This window comes from Rhamphochromis sp. 'chilingali', assembly GCF_963969265.1.
Source record: "Rhamphochromis sp. 'chilingali' genome assembly, chromosome: 7".
In the NCBI taxonomy this organism is placed as follows: Eukaryota; Metazoa; Chordata; class Actinopteri; order Cichliformes; family Cichlidae; genus Rhamphochromis; species Rhamphochromis sp. 'chilingali'.
Genome location: NC_137934.1, coordinates 842,794 through 865,071, shown reverse-complemented (window position 1 = coordinate 865,071; position 22,278 = coordinate 842,794). Strand labels below are relative to the sequence as shown.

At 42.1% G+C, this 22,278-nt stretch overlaps 2 protein-coding genes across 2 annotated transcripts in view; one reads left to right on the top strand and one right to left on the bottom strand.

The window, feature by feature from the left end:
• The window catches only part of mrps33 (mitochondrial ribosomal protein S33), a 339,553-nt gene that overhangs the window by 107,010 nt on the left and 210,265 nt on the right, over positions 1 to 22,278 (bottom strand). The gene's annotated exons all lie outside the window — the stretch shown is intronic.
• On the top strand, positions 7,754 to 18,467 carry mkrn1 (makorin, ring finger protein, 1). Its single transcript, XM_080888052.1, has 8 exons — positions 7,754 to 7,890; positions 8,514 to 8,645; positions 14,106 to 14,287; positions 14,597 to 14,820; positions 16,010 to 16,224; positions 16,908 to 17,018; positions 17,437 to 17,581; positions 17,912 to 18,467. The coding sequence occupies exons 1-8, from the start codon at positions 7,817 to 7,819 to the stop codon at positions 18,122 to 18,124; spliced, it is 1,296 nt and encodes a 431-aa protein (XP_080744178.1). The 5' UTR covers positions 7,754 to 7,816; the 3' UTR covers positions 18,125 to 18,467.

Sequence of the window (22,278 nt, the reverse complement as noted above, 5' to 3'; positions counted from 1 at the left end):
TGAGAAAGGGCACAAAACAAAAAATGGTAAATGGCCTGTATTTATATAGCGCTTTACTAGTCCCTAAGGACCCCAAAGCGCTTTACATATCCAGTCATCCACCCATTCACACACACATTCACACACTGGTGATGGCAGCTACATTGTAGCCACAGCCACCCTGGGGCGCACTGACAGAGGCGAGGCTGCCGGACACTGGCGCCACCGGGCCCTCTGACCACCACCAGTAGGCAACGGGTGAAGTGTCTTGCTTAAGGACACAACGACTGAGACTGTCGGAGCCGGGGCTCGAACCGGCAACCTTCCGATTCCCAACTCTTGAGCCACGATCGCCCCAAAGACATTCCTTTGTCGCTGACTCCCTCCCCAGCCAGTTTGTTGGTGGGGGAGGTTATAGTGTTTTATCACAGGGACATCTGTGTGAGGGTTCTGTTTTCTTGGTTAGTAACCTTCCTGCTTTTATGACTCTTTTGTGGGCAGGAAGTCAAACACAAACACACACACACACACACACACTCTCGCACATACACACACATACACACATAGTGCCTTATCTTTTGTGACCATAGGGGGGGTTTACAATGGGAGGTGCTTGTGTGTACTGTAACTGTTTTCAATGAAAGGCGGCAAGCGGAGGCCTGAGTCGAGGTCGTCTGTGGTTGGATTCAGAGTGCTTTCCTGAGACACCGAGCGGGCTTCACTTGCTAGCAAGTAAAAACCAGTTAAAGATGTTCGTCTTGTTTCTTTGCTTTTCGTTAACGGGAATAAGTCTCTAAACCAGCGGGGCCTGTGGAAGCGCAGACCCAACACTGGGATTTATAATTAAATGAAAGGTTTTTAAGCATATTTGAGACCAGAAGTTTTGGTCTAAGTTAACTGATAAATCCGCTTCACATTTTGCAATAGGAAGTGATATTGATTCATCTGTTTTAGAAAGCATTCTGTATATTTTGGAAAGTAATCTGGGGGTTTTAAGAGTAATTGAACCACACTTGGTGGTGTTTGTAGTTCAACTTGACCCGGTTTAAATTTCTTTTTTTACTATGGATTTAATTTGTTGATATTCTAAAAATCTTTTCTTGTTGATCCCATATTGTGTAACTAGTCTGTCAAATGAAATCAATTCTGTTCCTTCTAGTATATGTTTTAAATATTTGATTCCTTTACCACCAGTGTTGGGTAAGTTACTTTAAATTAGTAACTTAGTTACATTACTAGTTACTTCTATCAAAAGTAACTCAGTTACTTCAAGTTACTCGTTACTTTCAGAGTAAATAGTTACTAGGGAAAGTAACTTTGGTTTTACTCAGAATTCTCTTGTTAATGTGTTGCTTCCGTAACTGGATACCCAGCCAGATTGCCAGTCTTCTAGCTTGCTTACTTGCCACAGTGCACTGTGCCACCTACCAATAGAAAGGAAAAAATAATGTGCACATTTCCACGAGAGAAATCCCACGCCTGATTCTATCCTAGCCTGCTTTTTACATCCAACACAAAAACTGCAGTCGTGGTGCTTTCGATTGTACTCAGAACTCAGAAATTCTGCCTTCTGAATAGGAAGATGTAGGTAACACCAGACTGCAGATGAGCTGCATACAGGGCTGGACTGGTACAGAAAATCGTCCCGGGCATTTTGACTAGAGACCGGCCCACCATTATAGGAAAAATCATAAAGCCTTTGAATGAAAACAAACACTGTTGTGACAGTGATGTACACTGTTCTGATGGTATATATGCATCAATCTATCAATTGTTTGTTGCAAGACTCAGATAATTATTTTTTTAAAAGTGAAACATTTTAAATGAGAATAAGAAAGAAAAGTATTTCTTTGTGCCCCCCTCTCCCTGTTAATGCCCTACCTGCCCCCCTGGCAACACTTTGCTAGACCCGCCCCTGCACAGTCACCAGCTGTCAGCTACTTAGAAAAGGATCCTGGTGTTATTTGTCTCTCAGAAACAGTTCATAACTTCCCTTCAACTCATCCATGTCACCTAAAAGGTAAACCTGTTTCTCCATCACAGCTCTGATGGTTCAGTAAGGACATCTCCTGGTTTCATCTTCATGTTTCCCTCTCACCAGATATCCAAACCAACATCATGACCAGCAGCTTTACAGCTGTGGCTCCAGCAAACATCAGCTGATACTAGAAATTAATATTAAATCAATTCTAACAACAGCTGATCAAGCTTAAACGTGCTGCTGTTGTTTAGCGCGACATCCGCTGGTTTCCTCTTTCTGGCGCAAAGTGGGCGATAAATAAACAAGAGAGACGATCAGCTGATCATTGATCAGTTTCATGATTGAAGTACAAACGGGAGAGGGAGGGGACAGAATGAGAGAAGAAGAGGCAGCTGTGCAGCAAAGACACAGAGTAACTCCAGCTTTGTGTCTTTTTCATTGTAGCTGAAGTCCGGGACAAACTGTTCCTTTTCACCTCAATAAGAAACGCGTAATATTTTCTCTGAATACGAGGCGATTCCGTTTTTTATGGGACGGTTGGCAACTTTACTAACTAACCTTATGAACAAAATAAAGTTCAACATCAGTAACATAGCACCACCCAGCTGTATAGAAACTCCGTCATGCTAGCTAGCACGCAGTAGGAAAAAGTCAGCACAACGAAAATAAACTCCACCTAAACTTGGTTCATATCTGACCCAGAGAGACTGCAGGTCATAACTTCTTACCTGAAGTTCAGTTCACCTGACACTCTCGGACCAGCGCTGCTTCAGGTCTCTCCTCCTGCCTCCCCTTTCCCTCATCCACCTGCTGGCCTCCACCACTTGCTAATGTTACTGAATCTGTGGAAGCTCCGCGATAGCCACCACACGAAGTAACGAGTAACGAGCCTATCTAAATCCCAGTAACGAGTAACGCGTTCCTGGTTTTGGCATAATAACTAGTTACCGTGCTCGTTACCACAATAATAACGTAGTTACTGTAACGCGTTACTTAATAACGCGTTAGTCCCAACACTGTTTACCACTCCAATCTGAAAAGTTTATCATATTATTGTTTTGTAATATGTCAGGGTTGTTCCAGATAGGTGTACGTTTGCATGGGATTAATGAAGACGCCGTCATTTTTAGAAACTCCCACCATGCTGTCAGAGAAAAGCTGATGTTGATGCTTTTAAAGCATTCATGTCGTTGGATGTTTGAGCTGATAAATGGTAGGTCTGAAATCTCTAGATTATTGCAAAGTGCTTGTTCTACATCTAGCCAAGGTTCATCTAAGAGGGTGTGTTTTAGCCATCCTGAGATAAACTGAAGCCTGTTGGCTAAGAAGTAGTGCTGAAAGTTAGGCAGTTCTAGTCCTCCTTTATCCTTGGTCTTTTGTAGTGTTTTTAAGCTTATACGTGGGGGTTTGTTTTTCCAAAGGAATTTGGACATACATGAATCTAGAGATCTGAACCAATCTTGTGGCGGTTTAGTTGGGATCATTGAGAATAAATAATAAATTATTTTTGGTAAGACCATCATTTTTATAGCGGCAACCCTTCCCATGAGTGATATGGGTAGACATTTCCATCTAGTCAGATCATCTTCTACCTTCTTTAAAAGTGGGATATGGTTTAATTTAGTTAGATCTGCAAGCTTGGGAGAAACATTAATACCTAAATATTTAATATCTCCAGATTGCAGTGGTGTAGAAGAAGAATAATGGAAGGAGCAATTAATCGGTAGGACTGTAGATTTTGACCAGTTAATTGAGTAATCTGATATTCTTGCAAAAGAGTTTATCAATGCAATCACCCCAGAGATATTGGTTTGTGAGTTTTGGAGAAAAAGTAACACATCATCCGCATAAAGGCTGATTTTATGTTCCACGTTCTTGCATTTTATGCCCTTAATTACTGAATTCTGTCTAATTGCTGCTGCTAGTGGTTCAATAAAAATTGCAAACAGTGAAGGGTGAAGTTTCGGCCGTTCCAATACAACTCTGTGAAAACGACTGGAAACGCTAGTGTGGACGCAGAGCGTTTTCAGACACAAACACCGTTTTCAAATCTATCCGGGCCGGTGTGGACGTAGTCGAAGAGTGAGACGGAGGAAAGACCAGCTGCTCTGTTTACTCTGTTTTATCTTTAGATCTGCATTGTACGGGCTGAGGTGTGTTTACAGTGCACTGATACCTGGGATCTAAGCAACATGTCATCAAACTCTGTTGCTTAAAAATCCCTCTGAGTACATTTTCACTGGAATATGGTGCAGATTTGACTGACTGTGAAAACCATTCATAGAAACAGCTGAGAATAGCAGAGCAACAATGCAATAAAGTTACATAAAGTTTTCAGACACGTGTTGCTTCACCTTTGTCATCATATTGCACACCATGTGAGCTCAGCTTCTTATCTGTTATAAAAAATAATAAAAATATCTGTTATAAGTAATTTATAGTGTTTTAAAATTCAACCTGTAATTCTGGGAAATATGATGACCCCCCCCTCCCCCAAACACTCAGTGTGTCCTTGGGTAATCATAGCACGGTGTGGGAGTTTCCAATGTCACTTCCTTAAATTAGGATAAATGTGGTGGCGAGCCACACATGTTAAAATCCACAGCTCACCATTAGTTGTTTCACTTTAGTTTACTTTGCAGTCGCAACTTAATACAGTTTAATTATTAAATGTGTTTTTGCACCTTACAGTGTTTACATGGTGCACACACACATTAGCACTTTTGTGTTGTATTGGTTCAGCTTTCTTTGTTTGAGTTACCTCGGGCTTCGGCTTCTCCTTCCTGGTTGGCAAACGTGTGGTTTTGGCCTGAAGTGCTGCTGACAGCCTCTTTGGACTGAACCACGCGCTTCGCTGCCTCAGGGGTGTTTGGTTATATCGCAGCCATTTTTTTCCTCCTTGTGTGTCATTTGGTTTAGCTAAGCCAGTATTTAAGTTCCCTCATGTGTCGCAGATCACTCATGTTTGTTTGAGGTTTTCTTAGTTGTTATCTTGAGTTTAGTTTATTGAGTCGACCTCTTTTATTGGTCTACCAGTTTAAGTTTTTGGCTTCGTTAATAATCTTTCATATTTTTGTATTAAACGCCTGTGTACTCTGTACTGTTCGGATCCTGACAATTAAGGAGTAATTTTGTCCATAATTATTAGACACAACGACACATTTTGCATTTACGTGAGCAGTATTTTAGTCCTGCGTATCACCTCCACATATCAAATGTCTCGAGGCAATGACTGTTTTGAATTGACTCTATAAAAATAAACTGAGCCAAATCCTTAATTTGTCCTATGAAGTGGTTTGTAGCCAAATGCATGCAGACTCGTGCTGTTCCCATCAACCTCAGCTGTATTTTGTGTTTTCTGCATTATCAAATGTTCTCAAACCACTAAAAAAGTTGATGATTGTATTAGTGGTATGGACATTTCAAAGATTTCTATTTTTATGATTGTTGTCTGTGAAGGTTCTCAGTCATCCAGGTCATCGTAGTCAAAGGAGCTTGCAAAGAAAAGCGTCTTTAAGTTGCGTGAAGACGTTTCCCCTCTCATCCGAGAAGCTTCTTCCGTTCTAGGCTCAAATGGTGGAGAGTCCCAGATTCAAGCCTAGTGGGAGTTTCCCCCCACAGACATTTTTATGATTGTTATGATTTTTTTAGTCCAGATTTGTCTAGTTGGAGAAGAGGAAAATCTCTTCTTCAGTAATGTTGTTTACACTGACGCACCGTGGTTGGGTTTAGTTTTCCTCTTATGGCGGTCTCACCTCACGGTCACGTAGAAACTCTGCTGTTTGTAGTTTGTGGCTGAGAGCTTAATTGTTCAGGCCCAGCTTCCCACTGACAGTCTTTACAGTGACAGTGAATACATCCGGTTGGTCTACAGAAAGAACTGTGTGGGCAAATGAAGCTGCTGCGCAGTTTAAAGCTGAAACCTGATGCAAGCTGTTGTGTTTTTGCAGCGACCTGCAGAGGTTTGGTGTTAAACTGTCTCTGTTCATTGGATGGCTGAAACAAATATATTGTATATATAAATATATATATTCTTCTCTACAGTGACAGAAGTGGAATTGTCAGAAACACTGCATAATAACACAGCTAAAAATGATACTTTTCTTAGCCTTGCAACCTTACAAAAAATTACCTAGAAACTTACGAACAGCACATTAATGGTAACTGTACACTTTTAAAACACTTCTTCTCTAATTCCAAGAAAATGAAAGTAGAGAAAAGGGAAATGAAGAATAAAGTTTCACAGGGTAAGAATGTCCTTAAAAGAATGAATGAATCTGATTCTTGTAACTGGGTGATGCTTTACCACTTACTCTGTTCATTGCAGGGCTCTAGACTAACTTTTTGCTACGGTTGCACTGGTGCACCAGCACAAAAGTTAGAGGCACCCAAATGTTAGTTTTGTGAGCTTTAACCTGAGATTCTGCCGTTTCTGGCCAAATACATTTATATTTAAAAGTCAGGATTTAATGAATCGATATGGCTTCATTCAAGCTCCTCACCTCTCTATCTGCCTGCACTTTCAACTGGACCACGGCCAATCAGAGACCATCTTTGATTGGTTTAGACCACAATAGGGGCATAATGTGTGTCTGCTGTTGACCACACGGAGACTTTCAGAGTTTCGTAGTTCTTTTTTTTTTTACTACACTCGAACATTTGGTCGCACCATTGAAAAATTTGGTGGCATTTGTGACCAAGTTGGTCGCACTCTAGAGTCCTGCTATGTGATGAGTCCACACACTTTCAGTTGTCTGGCAAAATTAACACAAATCAGCAAAATAAATTTCTCTTTATTAAAACACAATGAAGACAGAATCAGAATATGAGGAGAGTGATGTTTATTATCCTTTACTACTGTCACGGTGTGCTGGGCGGTCGTGGCGGCGTGCTGTGCTGTGTTAACATCTAAATGATTTACATCTATGTCCAAGTTTAAAAAAGACCATGACAACATGAAGAAATCTGAGCATTTTGATCATGAAAGCTGTGACAAAGGTGATTTCTGTTGTAGAAAGAGCCACGGGTGTGTTCAGCTGTGAGATCTGCTGTGAACAATGGACCATGACCCTCCCACCAGTCCACACATGTGGAACAGAATGAATCACACCTCAGTGCATCCTGTCACTTTGTACACCACAACATTTATTTGTCCTTTTATATTTACATTCATACCTATATCTCTATATTTATCTATTTATCTATCAATAAATCTGTTTCTACTCTCATTTTATGTGAGCGCTTGATGTTCGTTGTATATTTCCTGCTATGACAACTAAATTTCCCTCTGGGATTAATAAGGTTTCTTCTTCTTTATATTGTTTATTGGCGGTTGGCAAACAGCAAAATGGTGCATTAGCGCCACCAACTGATGTGGAGTGTCGATTCTGGTATCTGCCAAAGGGGGCTACTTTGATGAGTCAAAAGCTTAGAAGATATTTTGGTCCATAAGTTGATTTCATGATTTCTTTTTTTTTTTTTGCGTGTTTGTACCATGCTTTCATTTCAGAGGGCAATGAGACATTAAACTGCACAATTTTCTGCATAATTTTCAATAAAAAACTTCTAAAACTTTTGCAGTTAAATTAAATGCTATGAGACAGATACAAATATTTGATGGAACTTTGCGAGCCTGGTTCATCTTCTTGATTAATAGAAATGACGCCTGCTTCGACTGATCCTGATTATTTATAAGGTCGAACATCTAACCTGCCAACGGTGCCGCGTAGTGGACGGCAGTCTGCACGGAGACGGTTTTTCGGTGAACTTCGGCTTAAATTGTCCACAGTCGAAAGATGCCGAGCTCGAGCGAAACTGTCCGGAACATCCGGCTGTAGCTTCTCAACATAAACAGCAATGGCGGAGGCAGCAGCAGCGTCAACGGCGGCTTCAGCAGTAACAGGCGGTTGGACAAAACACGTAACCTGCAGGTAGGACAAGACAATAGAACTAGCACATTCAGACGGCGATCGCACACCGTGCCGTTTGACGCCAGAATAACGCTGCCAGGGCAGCTTATGAGTGATTGACGGGAATGTCTTTCAAGGGTCCGCTCAGCTGTTCGCGGAGCTAGCTGTAATGTTGTCATGTTCGCTGTGTTGTGGTCACACAGCAGCCTGCTGTGCTAGTTTAGCCGCCGTCCTGCTAGCTACGCTTTCGACAATCGGATCGGCAACGCTGAACTGTAAAGCTAGTGTCACACAGCAGCCCCTCGACGAAAGCTCTGAAGCTAGTCTCAGCTAGCAGTTCTCACTAGTTTCACATTAAAACCAACAAACTAATCTGCGTTTAAACCAGCGGCTTTAACTAGTTGTTGCCTTTCGGTGTCACATCATCTGCTAGGTTCACATCCGGACCAAGCTAGCGCCGCGGTCCCTTAAACATGACCGCGATGGCGTTATGAGTATGAAAGTACAAGATGACATCGACACGCATTTGATTCGCCTACATCCAAGTGACGGGCTGGCTGCTTTTTAACGCTGACATTGGGCTCTAAAAGGAAACACGCTGTTTCGTGTGTTAAGTAAACTTTGATTTCCTTTTGTATTTCCAGATATTTCATGCACGGTCTGTGCAAAGAAGGGGAGAACTGTCGTTATTCCCATGACCTGACCAGCAGCAAACCTGCCAGCATGATTTGCAAATTCTTTCAGAAGGGAAACTGCGCGTTTGGGGACCGTTGCAGGTAAAGACTGAACTGACACCAGAGCAGGAATGTGCACCTGAGCGAAACCGAGCTTGCATGTTCGTGCTGCGACGCAGCGGCCCTGCAACGTGTTTTCAGCTGAGAGCTGAGCTGCTTTCTAAAAGTGGCAGCATAGCGGGTTTGCTAGCAGGGCTTCTCAGAAGTGTCCCCCTCAAGTAGATGTGACACCCGAGACTGCGCCTTAATGTCAACATGTTGTTGGTCTGTGTGTGTGGCAGCTTTATGTGGGTCAGAATCACACACGAGGACCTGCTGTTTTACTGCATGAACTCATGTATTTAAAATGACTGCCTGGGTCGTGCTGTGTATTTTACACGGTGGGACTCTGCCTTCAGAGGCCCAGATTAGTAGGATGACAGTTTCAGAACATGCATGGACAAATCTAATTAAAATCTGACAGAGTATGACTTGTTTGGAGTTTATCTTGTAGAAGGACTTGTGGCGGTTCTGTTTTAATTTAAATGTTAGTGAATATTTTTTTATTTATACATAAGTACGTACAAGCATTCGATTATTTATATTGACCATTGAAGATGGTGAATTTTCCAATTCCCAGCGTTCTGATTGCTTTAGATTGAATAAGTTATTATTTATTGTTACTGCTGCAGAAAGAATGAAAGAGGTGAGCAGCTAAATATAAACAAAATGTACAACAATATGTTTCCAGGCACTTTCCTTCTGTTCTTCTCAGTTTTAATGAAAATACAGTTGTACAGATCAAAACCTTTGTTAACAAGATGAAGATTGTTTCAGCCCTGCTTTGTTTTAGTACACAGCATGTTTGTATTATATTAATAAACAACAACATGTATACATACTAACGAGGCTCAAACATGCAGAGGTGTTTTTGAAAAGTGGATTAGGCTCCCAGCCGCCTCGTAGAGCCAGTGTCTGCTCCAGTTAGATCCTCTGAGCTGGTGAGTCAGTGTGAGGACCCCAGCAGCAGCAGGGGCACAGCGGTTTCACACATACTCGCATCTTTCTTTAATAGCATTTTTGCCTTTATGAAATCCTCAGGTTGCTATGTAGTACTGAGTTACTGTTGTGTGTGTTGTTGTTGTTAAGTCACATTCATCCATACCTGTGATTGAGCTGCACCATGGAGGTGCTCTCGTTATTTTGGAGGCTCCACAGGCCTTCGCACCCTGCATTGAGAGTCCAGAGAAAGACTCTCGCTGTGGGGGTTTATTAAGGTTGAATTCCCTGGGCTCTATCTATTGTGATGCACTCTGTTTTGTTCTTTCACTGTGTCTGTCTCTCTGCTGCTTTCTCTTCTGCGGCCCCCAGGGCCAGACAGGGTGCACTGCAGCCTGCATGGCAATTGCATAATGCTCCATCTCTGTGTCTCTGTTTCTCTCTGTTGCTGGGTTCCCCAGGTTCACTGTGCTGCAGCTCCCTCCTCTCATTTCTTTATGCATTGCCTCAGCACAGCGCCCTCCCCTCCCCACTTATTCAACACTCCACAGTCTAGGAATAGTCTGGTTGTGCTCTGAGCTAGTCTAACAGAAAGGAGAAAAAACCATCAAGGGGAGAAAAAGATGCATAAAGTAACAAAAGCAGCAAATGTGCTGGTAATTAAGATTTACTCAGTAAATGACTAAAGAAAGCACCAGAAAAGCACGATGATGCCATGTTGAGCTCACATTGAGTCACGGTGCACGATTTGTACCTGATGCATGCAGTTGTTCAGAGATGGCACAGGTAGGACTGAGTTTATGCAATTCTGAACACAGGTAAAAGGAGAGCCACAGGGACGTTTTAACGCCAACAAATTATGGAATGGAAAGTGTGTGTGAGGCTTACAAATAGCCTTACCTGAAATTTGGCTGCTTTCGTTCAAAGTCATGTTTACCATGTGATCTCTGTCCCAGTTATAATGAAGCAATAATGTAATGAAGAGTTTTAGATCTCGCTGTAGAAGTCTCTCTCTGCTGCTCTTGCAAAGGCTAGATGATGTTACAGGGAGGCAAATCTTTGGGCGCACAGTAGAGTATACCTACTGTCTCTGTGCACGGAGCTCCAGCTGCACAGGAGAAAGGGCTCCACGGGCTTACATATGTCGCCCAGTGCATAGCTGGCTGCTGGCTCCCTTTACTTAACCTCCTAAGACCTGAGCTCTTCCATGGCATACATTTTAAATTTCTCTTTGATATTTGGACATATTGGGACCCGATGAATGTAAAAACAAAGAATTAACAGATTTTTTTTTTTTTTTTTTAAACCTGATTTTTTTGTATCTAAGAAAAATGAGAGCCTCATATTCGTTTAAAACTTCGATAGAACAGTGGCAGTATGTAAGTGCATATCAGGCCCTTGCAGAGCAAAATTTAGTGTTTTGGTCTAGACAACACAAAATGTGATGTCCACATATGTGGACGCCAGGAGGTTAAAGAACCACAAAGCTCAGATTATCTCAAGAACATGAATAAAATCCTTCATGAGAGCTCTTATCCCTCAGCCATCACCATCCTGGATGCTGCTAAGTTAAAGACAATCATATCCAATTTAACCTTTTATGTACAGTGTTTACTCCGTTGGTGTTTGCATTAATGGGGACTAGTGCAAAATAGAATTGTGTGTGTTTGCCAGCCAGCTGCTGCCACTGCATCTAAGGAGGTAGAGCAGGTCATCTACTGATGGAAGGTTGGTGGTTCAATCCCTGGCTCCCCCAGTCTATATGCCAAATAGCCTTTGTTAGATATTAACCCCAAGTTGCTCTCCGTTGCCTCCATCAGAGTGTGAATGTTAGCTAGAAAGCACTTAAAGCATAGAAGAAAATGCTTGTGTGGGATGTTGTATGAAGCTCCTGGAGAGTAAAGTGCTGTACAAGAATCAGCCCGTTTAACTTTTTTCTTTTTGTTAACTTAATTTGACGCTCGTTTTTTGCACTGAGAGAATTCCCCCTGAGTTTGGTTCTTCAGTCTTTTACTGCTGCAACGACACTAAGAGTCTGATTCTGTGCTGCTGCCATCAAATTTAAACAATTATTACTGTTCATTGCTCAATTTAAAAATGTGATATTTCTTCTATATTCTATTGTGAAGAAAATATGATTTTGGGTGTCTAGGTTGACGGCATCCTAACATTGTTACTCCTGTTGATGGCTGATGGAGTAGCAGGCGGGCAGCAGCGTGAACAAGTTTCAGTGATTCTTCAGATAAGGGGCCAAACATGTCCGGCAGATAAAACCCAATTTTGTGGGTTTTCTGCAGACAGTCCCAGTTTGTCAAGTCTATTCTCCCACCACGTGTGACCAGGATGGGAGAATGAGATAAACTATACTGCCAAAAGGATTCACTTGTCTCCTTCACTGACATCCTGTTCTTAATCTATAGGCTTTAATGTCAGCCCTCCCTTTGCAACCATAACAGCAACAATTTTTGACTGTTCTCCAGAAGCGAGGTCAGACACCGATGTTTGACGAGAAGGCCTGGATCGCAGTCTGCGCTTTATAATTCATTGCAAAAGTGTTTTATCGGGTTGAGGTCAGGTTTCTGTGCAGGCCAGTCAAGTTCTTCTGCACCAAACTCGTTCATCCATGTCTTTATGGAGCGTTCTTCGTGCACAGTCATGTTGGAACATAAAGGGCTCATCTCCAAACTGCCTCCAAGACATCTACAGGAAGCGGTGCCTGAGGAAAGCGGGGAGGATCATCAAGGACTCCAGTCACCCCAGCCATAAACTGTTCAGACTGCTTCCATCAGGAAGGAGGTTCTGCAGCATCCGGTCCCGTACCAGCAGACTGAGAGACAGCTTCTTCCACCAGGCCATCAGACTGCTGAACACGTCATAGACACCTCAGCTTCACTACTGGAACTTCAACATTATGCACTCCACACTGTATATAAATGCCACTTGTTCTGCACATATTCAACTCTGTATATTTTATATATTTTATTTATTGTTTACTCTATTTAATTTGTAAAATATGTGTACACACACACACGTAGAAAAACACATTTAGTATACACATCCAGTAATGCATATACTATTATATATTGTACATATATTTGTTAGTCTCAGATGTAGCCATTCTTATATTTTGCTTGTGCAAAATACAATAACGTAAAACAACTCTGTTGCTTGTGAAGCTCGCACACAAGAATTTCACTCACATGTGCTGTACCAGTGTACCTGCACATGTGATGTGACAATAAAACTGATTTGATTTGCTGAGGATATGTCGGCCAATTTCTGTCAGCAAGGAATTTGCATTTGCACTGTTAATTTTTTACATAACTTTAATGCACTTAAACAGCTGCTTGTTTAAGTGAAAATACATTGATTGTTTGTTTTTTTTTTTGCACTAATAAAGTTCAGGAGTTGTAAAGTATTTTGTCTCGTGTCACTTATATCATCAGTTATATCGTTATCGCAAATTTTCAAATGTATATCGAGATAAATATTTTTGGTCGCCCTGCTCTAGATGAGTTTGTCCTGTAAAGAGGCTCATGCAGCTCTCAAATGGCTGAAGTCATGACAGAGAATCTTTATCAGCAGCAGCTGGGAACATCAAAGATAAGAGCGAGCCTCCCTCCAGAGCTTCTCCACTGCAATCGAGATTCCTGAACTTTGGAAACTTGTTGTTTTGGACTGAAAAAACTTTCGGACAGAAGCCGTTTTAGTTCCTGTTGGCACCTTTTTTATTCATATTACTAGCACTTTAATTTGTATAACTTGATATTTTTTTTATTCTGACTATCACATTAAGTAATATTTAAAATACATTCGGTTATTTTCAAATTGATGTTTCCTGGATGATTATCTAATTTGCTGTGGGACGAGAGGCTGATCCTCACAGGTGGGCGGAGCAGGTGAGGTACTGGATCCTAGAACAGCAGGTTTGTCCACAGGAAGCGGAGATGAGAGAGAATAAAATAATCATTGACTAATCAAAGACAAATCGGCAGATTAGTCGGCAACCAAAATCATTTTAGTTGTAGCCCTACTGACCACTTTGTGGCTGAGTTGCTGTCATTCCCAATCGCGTCCACGTGGTAATAATACCACTGTAGTAATGAGGAAACTTGCCGATTAGACTCTTGCACAGGTGACCTCCCATCACGGTACCATGCTAGAATTCACGGAGCTCCTGAAAGCGACCCGTTCTTTCACAGATGTCTGTGGAAGCAGTTTGCTGGCCTGGCTGCTTGATTTTATACACCTGTGACTCCAGTGATGGAACACCTGAATGTAATTATGTGAATGACTAAACCTGGTGTATTGTTATTAAGCTCCTCCACTTGGGGCAGCGACTTGTCCCAGACTCAGAGTGGGTGCTCTACCCTTAGATGCATCAGAAACAAGTTGGAGTTTAGTCTTGTCCTACTACGAGGAGCCAGGACTGAACCAACCTTCTGATTAATGTAACAAGAAGCGATGTGTTGTTTGTTTACTGCTACACTGTAACAGTCCTGGTGTGACGTTGTCGTTCTTCAGGTTTGAACACTCTAAACCAGTAAAGAACGAGGAACTGCCAGCCTCCCAGACGCTGCCGCTCGCCTCCGTCTCGCTGCCCAGTCCAGCAGATCCTGAGCCCAGTGGGCCGACGCCTGGACCAGTGGTGCCTGACTGGGTCAATGCTGCAGAGTTTGTTCCAGGACAGCCCTACTGTGGACGTGGTGAGCAGTCAGGATTGATAACATCACGATGCCTACTAATGCTGATGCTTTTGCTGTTATGGGGGAAACAACTTAATTATGCAGACATGCTGTCACATCGGTGTTTTGTTTTCCTGACATTTAAACCCAAATAATGTGTGCGGCGCCCAGCCTGCCAGCCCGCGAGGGTTGAGCTCCAGGAACAACTATGAACATGCAAAGAATGTGAAGCTCAAAATGCTCCACTTTAAGGATGCTGTGCTCCATCTGAAAACGCAGAGGAACTTCAGTTGTGTGTGTGTGTGTGTGTGTGTGTGTGTGTGTGTGCAGCTGAGCCAGCGACTGTGGAGAGCACAGTCCCTCTCATTGAGGAGCTTGACCGTGATCCTGCGCTGGACAACGAAGATTTGAGGAAGCAGCTCTGTCCGTATGCTGCTGTCGGAGAGTGCCGCTATGGAATCAACTGTGCTTATCTCCATGGCGATGTGTGTGACATGTGTGGCCTCCAGGTGCTCCACCCCTCTGACAACACTCAGCGCTCAGAGCATACCAAGGTAACCGTTACAGCACGGCCTGCTGGTGGTGCACAAATTCCATCACCGTCTTTCTGCAATCGTTTTATTGCACAAACTCGATGATGGAAACCATCATTGAGACGCACCTTACTTAAACCTTTAAGGCCATCGGAGCGTGCACGCCCCATTTTACGCAACGATTTTAAAATCCTGGTGGAATTGCAACCACATAGGCTGCTATTGTTATTGTTATTATTATTATTATTATTATTATTATTATTATTATTGTTTTTGCATGTGAAACTGGAGCAGTTGTACTTGTGTAAGATGGATTCAGCTTGTCCCGGGTCGCAGTTTCCTTCCACAAACTGCTTTGCAAAAATCATGTAAAAAGCGCTGACAACAACAAAAACATTATAATCCAGAAACATCTGATCTGATCAGCTGTTCGTAGCACTTCCTACGTTAGAATAAATGTCAGCGCGAACTATCACACGTCTGCCCTTACCTGCAGAAACTGGAAGTGTCATTTTTCGTGGGAAACGTATTTTTTTTTTTTTTATGCTGGTTTTGTTTTTTGGGTTTTTTTGTTTGTTTGTTTTCCTGCAGTTGATAAAAATTAGTGTATCCCAAAAATGAAACTATGAAGACACTCGCAATAAATTTCCTGCGCTTGGAAACTATTTTGTGCGACTTTTTTGCGTAACAGTCTTGAGGGACGTCCCTCCGACGTTTCTCTAACTAGAAATATGTGCAAAAAAAAGATTTTCCATTTTTTTTGTAGTTTATTGCACTTTTTTTTTGCAATTTATGTCGTTACTATGGGCTTAATGCAAACATATTATTAAAATCTGGGACATAACGGTTGTATTGATGTACGGTAGCTTGAAATGCTCCCAAAAATGGCGGCATGTAAAAACATAGATAAGCTCTGGTTGTGGTGGGCTTCAAAGGGGACATTTCACTAACTGTAGGTGGGCGTATATGTATGTGAGCTTGTGTTTCCAGTTGGTCCCCTCCACATTCGTGCCCATGAGTGTGTGTAAATGCAGCCGTGGATTTCTTTTTAAGATTCTTCAACCCGTCCTCTGTGTTACTCCTGCCTGAATGCAGTCTGACAAAACACCGCCCAACTTACAAGAAGCTGATTAAAGCCAGAAATGTTCTGCATGCAGTGAAGGCCTCTGTGTTGATTCCTCAGCTTACTGAAGGTCATTCCCTGTTGTAGGCGTGCATTGAAGCCCATGAGAAAGACATGGAGATATCATTTGCCATCCAGCGCAGCAAGGACATGATGTGCGGCGTGTGCATGGAGGTGGTGTTTGAGAAGGTCAACCTTAGCGAGCGCCGCTTTGGCATCCTCTCCAACTGCAACCACTGCTACTGTCTGAAGTGCATTCGCAAGTGGAGGAGTGCCAAGCAGTTTGAGAGCAAAATCATCAAGTAAGTGCTTCAGTCTGTTGTGGACAAAGTGGAAGTGACATTGTGGGTGTGGAGTAAGAGTCTGCAGGACATCAGAGCTTGTTGTTTCACGGCTGGTCAGGGTGGACAGTTCCAGCCTTTGTAAAGGGTTCTTTAGGCGCTTTTCTCCTCTACCTGAGCGCTCAAAGCATTTATACAACTTGCCTCGTTCACTCATTCATACTAGCAAGGATGGGAGCGTGAGGATTTTTGACAGCAGCCAGGGATCAAACCGAGATGAGCTGCTCCACCTCCTGAGCTACAGCCAGCTCACACACCCGAGTGTCCACTCTTTAAAGGCTCTTTAAATATGTAGCTGCAGAAAGTGGAATGCAAAAATATCTATAGGCAAAACGATGCTTATAGAAAACATCAGGTTCATCGCAGATCTGTCAAGAAAACATCAGCTCGTTCAATGCGACACTAGCCGAGGTCTGTGGCTGCTAACCCTGCTCTCAGGGTGGAGCAGGTTGTCTGAACCAACAGGATGATGGTTTGATCCCCAGCTGTTCTAGTGTGAGTGCATGCTTGCTGTGCTTTATTCAGGTCCATTTTATTTATATAAATATTAATCACAACAATAGTCACTTAAAGCCATTTTATATTGTCAGACAATGAGACTGGGTCAAAACAAAAATAATCTTTCTTTTTCTTTTTTGGGGCAGGTCTTGTCCAGAGTGTCGAATCACATCCAATTTTGTCATCCCAAGTGAGTACTGGGTGGAAGATAAGGACGACAAGCAGAAACTCATCCAGAAATACAAAGACGGCATGGGGTAGGGTTTGCATGACACGCCCACACTCACTAAAGAGCATCGCTGCTGCAACGAGGCGTCGCACCATCTCATGTATACACAACATATTGTGTAGTGTGGGAAACGGTGACACAGAGTTGTTGTTCATCTTTAGTTTGACTAAACTAAACGAGAATGCAGTAGGAGCAGGACTGAAGCTGAAGCTTTAAGGCAGGTTTTATAACTCTGCAGCTGGCCGACGACAGCAAGTTATAAAACCTGCAGGAAGAAGAAGCAGATTTTTGAATAGGAAGCTGTGATCAGAGACACAGCAGTGGGATGGTGAGCGCACAGTGTGGGGAGTCGTGATCGGAAACTGAAACACACGAGGATTAGCTGTCCTAGTGTGAGCTGTCGAGACGGCATCTTTATTCTCTGGTTTCCTCTTTGCCTTCTCCAGAAGTAAACCATGCCGATACTTTGACGAGGGTCGTGGAACGTGCCCCTTTGGCTCAAACTGCTTCTACAAGCACGCCTTTCCTGACGGGCGGCTGGAGGAAGCTCAGCCTCAGCGAAGACAGACTGGATCCAACAGCAGGAACCGGGTAACTTTTTCTGAACTCTTTCATATCATAGCCGGACAGGAGAGTGTGTTTATCTTCTGCTCTGGACACCCACTGCAAGGGAGTGGGGTGGGGGGGTGGGGGGGTGGGGGAGGTGGGGCACGAGCAGTAGGTGTGTTGTAGAGGGAAGAAAAAACTTCAGCATTGGATTAGCAATGGCAGGCAGGCGGGCGGGCGGGCGGGCGGGCGACGATGGTGCAGGAAACATTAGAAGCAGCCGTGAAATAAAAATAGGAAACCGTGGCTACACTGTGTCCACATGGTTAAAAGCACAAATGTGTTTCGTTTTAGTTTTCTTGCGGTTCCTTTCAGAACTCGAGGCGAACGCCGCTGTGGGACATCCTCGACGAGCGGGAAAGCACCGACTCCTTCGACAACGAGGACGAGGAGATGGTAACGTTCGAGCTGAGCGACATGCTCCTCATGCTGCTCGCCGCGGGAACCGACGACGAGGTGACTGATTCAGAGGACGAGTGGGACTTGTTTCATGAGGAGCTGGACGATTTCTATGAGATTTACCTATAGCAGCCCCGACCGCCGGCGCCCTACATCCACCCCTCACCTCCCCGTATATACTAGACACTAGAATGGACTGTCTTGTGCGAGTGATGGACAGTAGCTTTCCCTCCACCCCTGTATTGTGGCAGTGCCTTTAAGCAGGCCATTAATAATGAACTTCTAAAATATTTAAAAAACAAAAAAAAGGAAAAACCAACAAGTCGGTGCACTCGTGCTAAACATTTTCTAGACATTTATTCTTGTGAGTCTTTCTTGTGTGGTTCATGTTAAAAGGAAACGATAAAAGAACTCGGTATAAAATTTAACAAAGCTTATAACTTTCTTCAAATAATAAAAATTGTCAAGTTTATTTGTGGGCGAGGGTTTGACTTCTTATCTAGCCAGGTGTTTGTACATAATCCTGAGACTTTACACTCGAGCTTACTCGGCACCATTTACTGTAATCGTGAGGCCGTGTTGTAAGATTTTATAGATGGTTTTTGAAGATCCCAATCTTTTTCTTTATGAACGCTGATGACAGCAAATATATTGTGCAGATGGTTAATAAATTAGCTGTAATGACGACATCTTCCACCGCCACATATTTCCTACAGTTCACGCCATTAAAGCATTTTATACCTCAACATAAACTGTAGAAAATCCAAACGATGGACTAAAGTGTCCTGATGCAGGACGGGCGTCTTTGTTACCGTCAGGCTTCACTTATTGAACAGCTCCAAAAACTCAGAGCAAACAAAGGAGTTTGTTGTTTGGAACAAATTAGGTCCACATTGTGACTGATGGCAGCTGAACAAAGGTTCTTCAGGAAACCCTCCTGAGGCTCCGTGTCGCCTGTTTCTCACCTGAGACGTTGAGCTCAGATCTCTCTGACACATCAGTGTGATTCTCACTGTTACAGCAGTACTACTGAACAAAACGCAAGTGTGTCGAAGCCACTAGTGGACAGAGTTCGTGAGCTGCTCAATAACCGAAGCGTCTGCTAACCCCGTGCACCCGACGGAGCGGTCTGTGGGTGATCACCTGTATTTGGACATGAGGAGAGTATTTGCCCCGTACGTGCCAGCTGCAGTATCGGTCAGATAAATGATGTAAGCATGGACACTTTTGAAAACTACCAGCCTCTAACCCCAACCCCGGGGCCTCGAGGTAGCGCAGAGCAAGCCCTCCCAGAACCAGCTCCAAAGTCACTGCTTGAGCTCAAACGGACTTCAGTAAGCCTTGAAGCTGAGACGCTGACCCACACTCCTGACAGCTGGTGCTGACTTGTTGAATGCCACTGGAATGCATATGTTTATACTGAAATGAGTGTTTTCAATGTTCCACAGCCATCCATCTTAACTTGACATTAAAGTTTAAAAATCTTCCTGCTGTGTCGACTTCGTTCATGGATCAGCTTTACTCTGATTCTGATTAGTAGCTGTTTTTAAGAACAAATTTCAGCCTTTGTCACTTTTGTGCGATATAAAACAACAACTCTCATTTAGCTTTACTTTAATGTGTTTTGGATAATTGTCCTCCAGCCTGTGCCTGACGTCTCTGCTTGCTGGAGTTCTTGAACAGCCTTCGGTGCAGAATTCCTTCAGTTGCGAGACATTTAAAAATGTTCTTGAAATTCTAATGAATATTTCCGATAAGATAAGATAACCTTTATTAGTTATAAAAAATTACGAGAAGAAAAGATAAGAAAGAAAGAAACTCAGAATGAGCAGAGCTGCTGTAACAGGCTGCCGCACACGGGGGGCGCCGGAAGCTGATGGTGCTAAATGTGTAAACCAGCTGCTGGTCAAACTCGTATGGCCCTTTTTGTGTGGAGATTCAAACTGGGGGTGTCCACAGACTTCTTTTCATGTGCTGTTGTAATGAATTTGTCCCAAATAACAGGCGGTTTACGGTTGCGTATCGATCGTTTCGTAACCTCCTTGCCACCCAAAGTCATACAAACCTTTATTTAGGAAAGCTTTTTTTTATTTTTACTTTTTGGCTGGCTGACCAAAACAACAGAACAACATCCACAGAACTGCCGGCCTCAGTTAAAGTCAGTGTTCACGGCTCCATCATAAGAAACTGGACAAAAGTGTCCTGCATGGCAGAGCCCCAAGATAAAAACCACTGCTGAGCAACAGGAACGTAAAGGTCATCCTGATGACCCCCGAGATGCTCTGTGGGCTGACAGACAACAGTTCAACTTTTTGGAAGGTGTGTCCTGTTACATCTGGCGTAAAAATAACATTTCAGCAAAGGAAGATCATGCCATGGATCAGCCAACATGCTGTTCTGTGGGAAATGGAGCCACGAATTGGTGCTGCAGAGAGTGGCACAACCAGTTAATAGGTTTAGGTTTTCCACACAGGGCCAGGTAGGTCTGGATTTATTTCCCCTTAATAAACACCTGAAAGAGGAATCAGACGAACGAACATTTGGTTGATTGAAGTCCAATCAACTTCATATTTGAACGGAAGAAAAAACTAAGCTGATGAAAATTTAAAGTGAAATCTAATATCAACAGTAAAAAAAAAAAAAATCTGGGTTTTTTGCATCTTTACATGAATGTTTAGATCTGAATTTAACTCCGTTTGTTCACAATTTAATATATTTTGTATACAAGGAAGAGAGAAACCAAAGAACTGATCTGCTGTCAGGGATTCATCCACAGTGTCACAACCCCACCGTGAAGTGAAAGTGGAGAAACGCTGCTGGAGAGTCTTTTGAGGGTTTTATGAGATATACTGTTTATTCACAGGAGACCATAAACCAGTAAAGAAGAAAGAGCTGTGACACACGTCCTTCTTCATTAACATTTCGGCTCCTTTGCGCTTCTTTGGTTCGTCCTCTGCAGCTCGGATTAAAAGGTAAAATGTGATCATCTCGGTTAAAAGGAGGGAGGAGCGGACTGGGCCAGTGCCCTGTACTGTCTGTGGTCCTTTATGACAGCTCCCGTACGCCAGATGGCCAGTCCGGCCGTGATGGGCGGCTTGACACAGACCGTTGCTTTAGGAGGAACTCCAGTCCTGTTTGCTCGGAATATGTGTGTTTGTTAATGCTCCAAAATGTAGGTGTGATCTGAAATCCTCCTTTCGGATTAAAGAGGTCTCTGGTCTTTAAAAAGGACTCATTTTCAGTTTTGCTCTTACGCGCGTGCACCTGATGGAGAGGGGACTGGGCGAACATTGAAGCCTGATCTGACCCAACGGCAGCACATGATCTAAGAAACCGAAACTAACAGCAACTACACCGCAATCCAAGCCTTTTCAACAGCAAACCACTATTGTTACATTCTAGACGTGAACATATGGGGCGCCGTTTGTAAAGTGAAACATGCTGAAATTAACGGCAACATTTTTCCACATTTAGCTCAAAACAAGTCATTTTTTACAACATTTAGTAAAATATTTGTAACTTTTCATATTTAAAACAGAATTTTAAATGTTAAATCTAAATGTTAAATATTCAATCTAAATGTTAAATGTTAAATCTAAATATTATATTTAAATCTAAATGTTAAATGTTAAATCTAAATATTATATTTAAATCTAAATCTAAATGTTAAATCTAAATGTTAAATCTAAATATTATTTAAATCTAAATGTTAAATGTTAAATCTAAATATTATATTTAAATCTAAATGTTAAATGTTAAATCTAAATATTATATTTAAATCTAAATGTTAAATGTTAAATCTAAATGTTAAATCTAAATGTTAAATCTAAATATTTAGATTTAAATCTAAATGTTAAATGTTAAATCTAAATATTATATTTAAATCTAAATGTTAAATGTTAAATCTAAATATTATATTTAAATCTAAATGTTAAATGTTAAATCTAAATATTATATTTAAATCTAAATGTTAAATGTTAAATCTAAATGTTAAATCTAAATATTATATTTAAATCTAAATCTAAATGTTAAATCTAAATGTTAAATCTAAATATTTAGATTTAAATCTAAATGTTAAATCTAAATATTATATTTAAATCTAAATCTAAATGTTAAATCTAAATGTTTAGGCTAACATGCAAATTTATTGCACGGATCAGCGGAAATACCAAAATAAAAGCTTTCCGAAAACCTCCGGTGCAAAAGTGTGCCGGTAGTGGTCAGACACTTCTCACTCCCAAAGCGTAATAATTTTCGCTAGGTGACAAATTGTCAACATTTTA

Bases quoted from the DNA above. Each gene is read 5' to 3' on its own strand.
- mkrn1 (XM_080888052.1), top strand. From the start codon at position 7,817: ATGGCGGAGGCAGCAGCAGCGTCAACGGCGGCTTCAGCAGTAACAGGC. The intron at 8,646-14,105 runs GTAAAGACTGAA...GTCGTTCTTCAG, and splicing joins GCGTTTGGGGACCGTTGCAG to GTTTGAACACTCTAAACCAG. The intron at 17,019-17,436 runs GTAGGGTTTGCA...TGCCTTCTCCAG, and splicing joins AAATACAAAGACGGCATGGG to AAGTAAACCATGCCGATACT.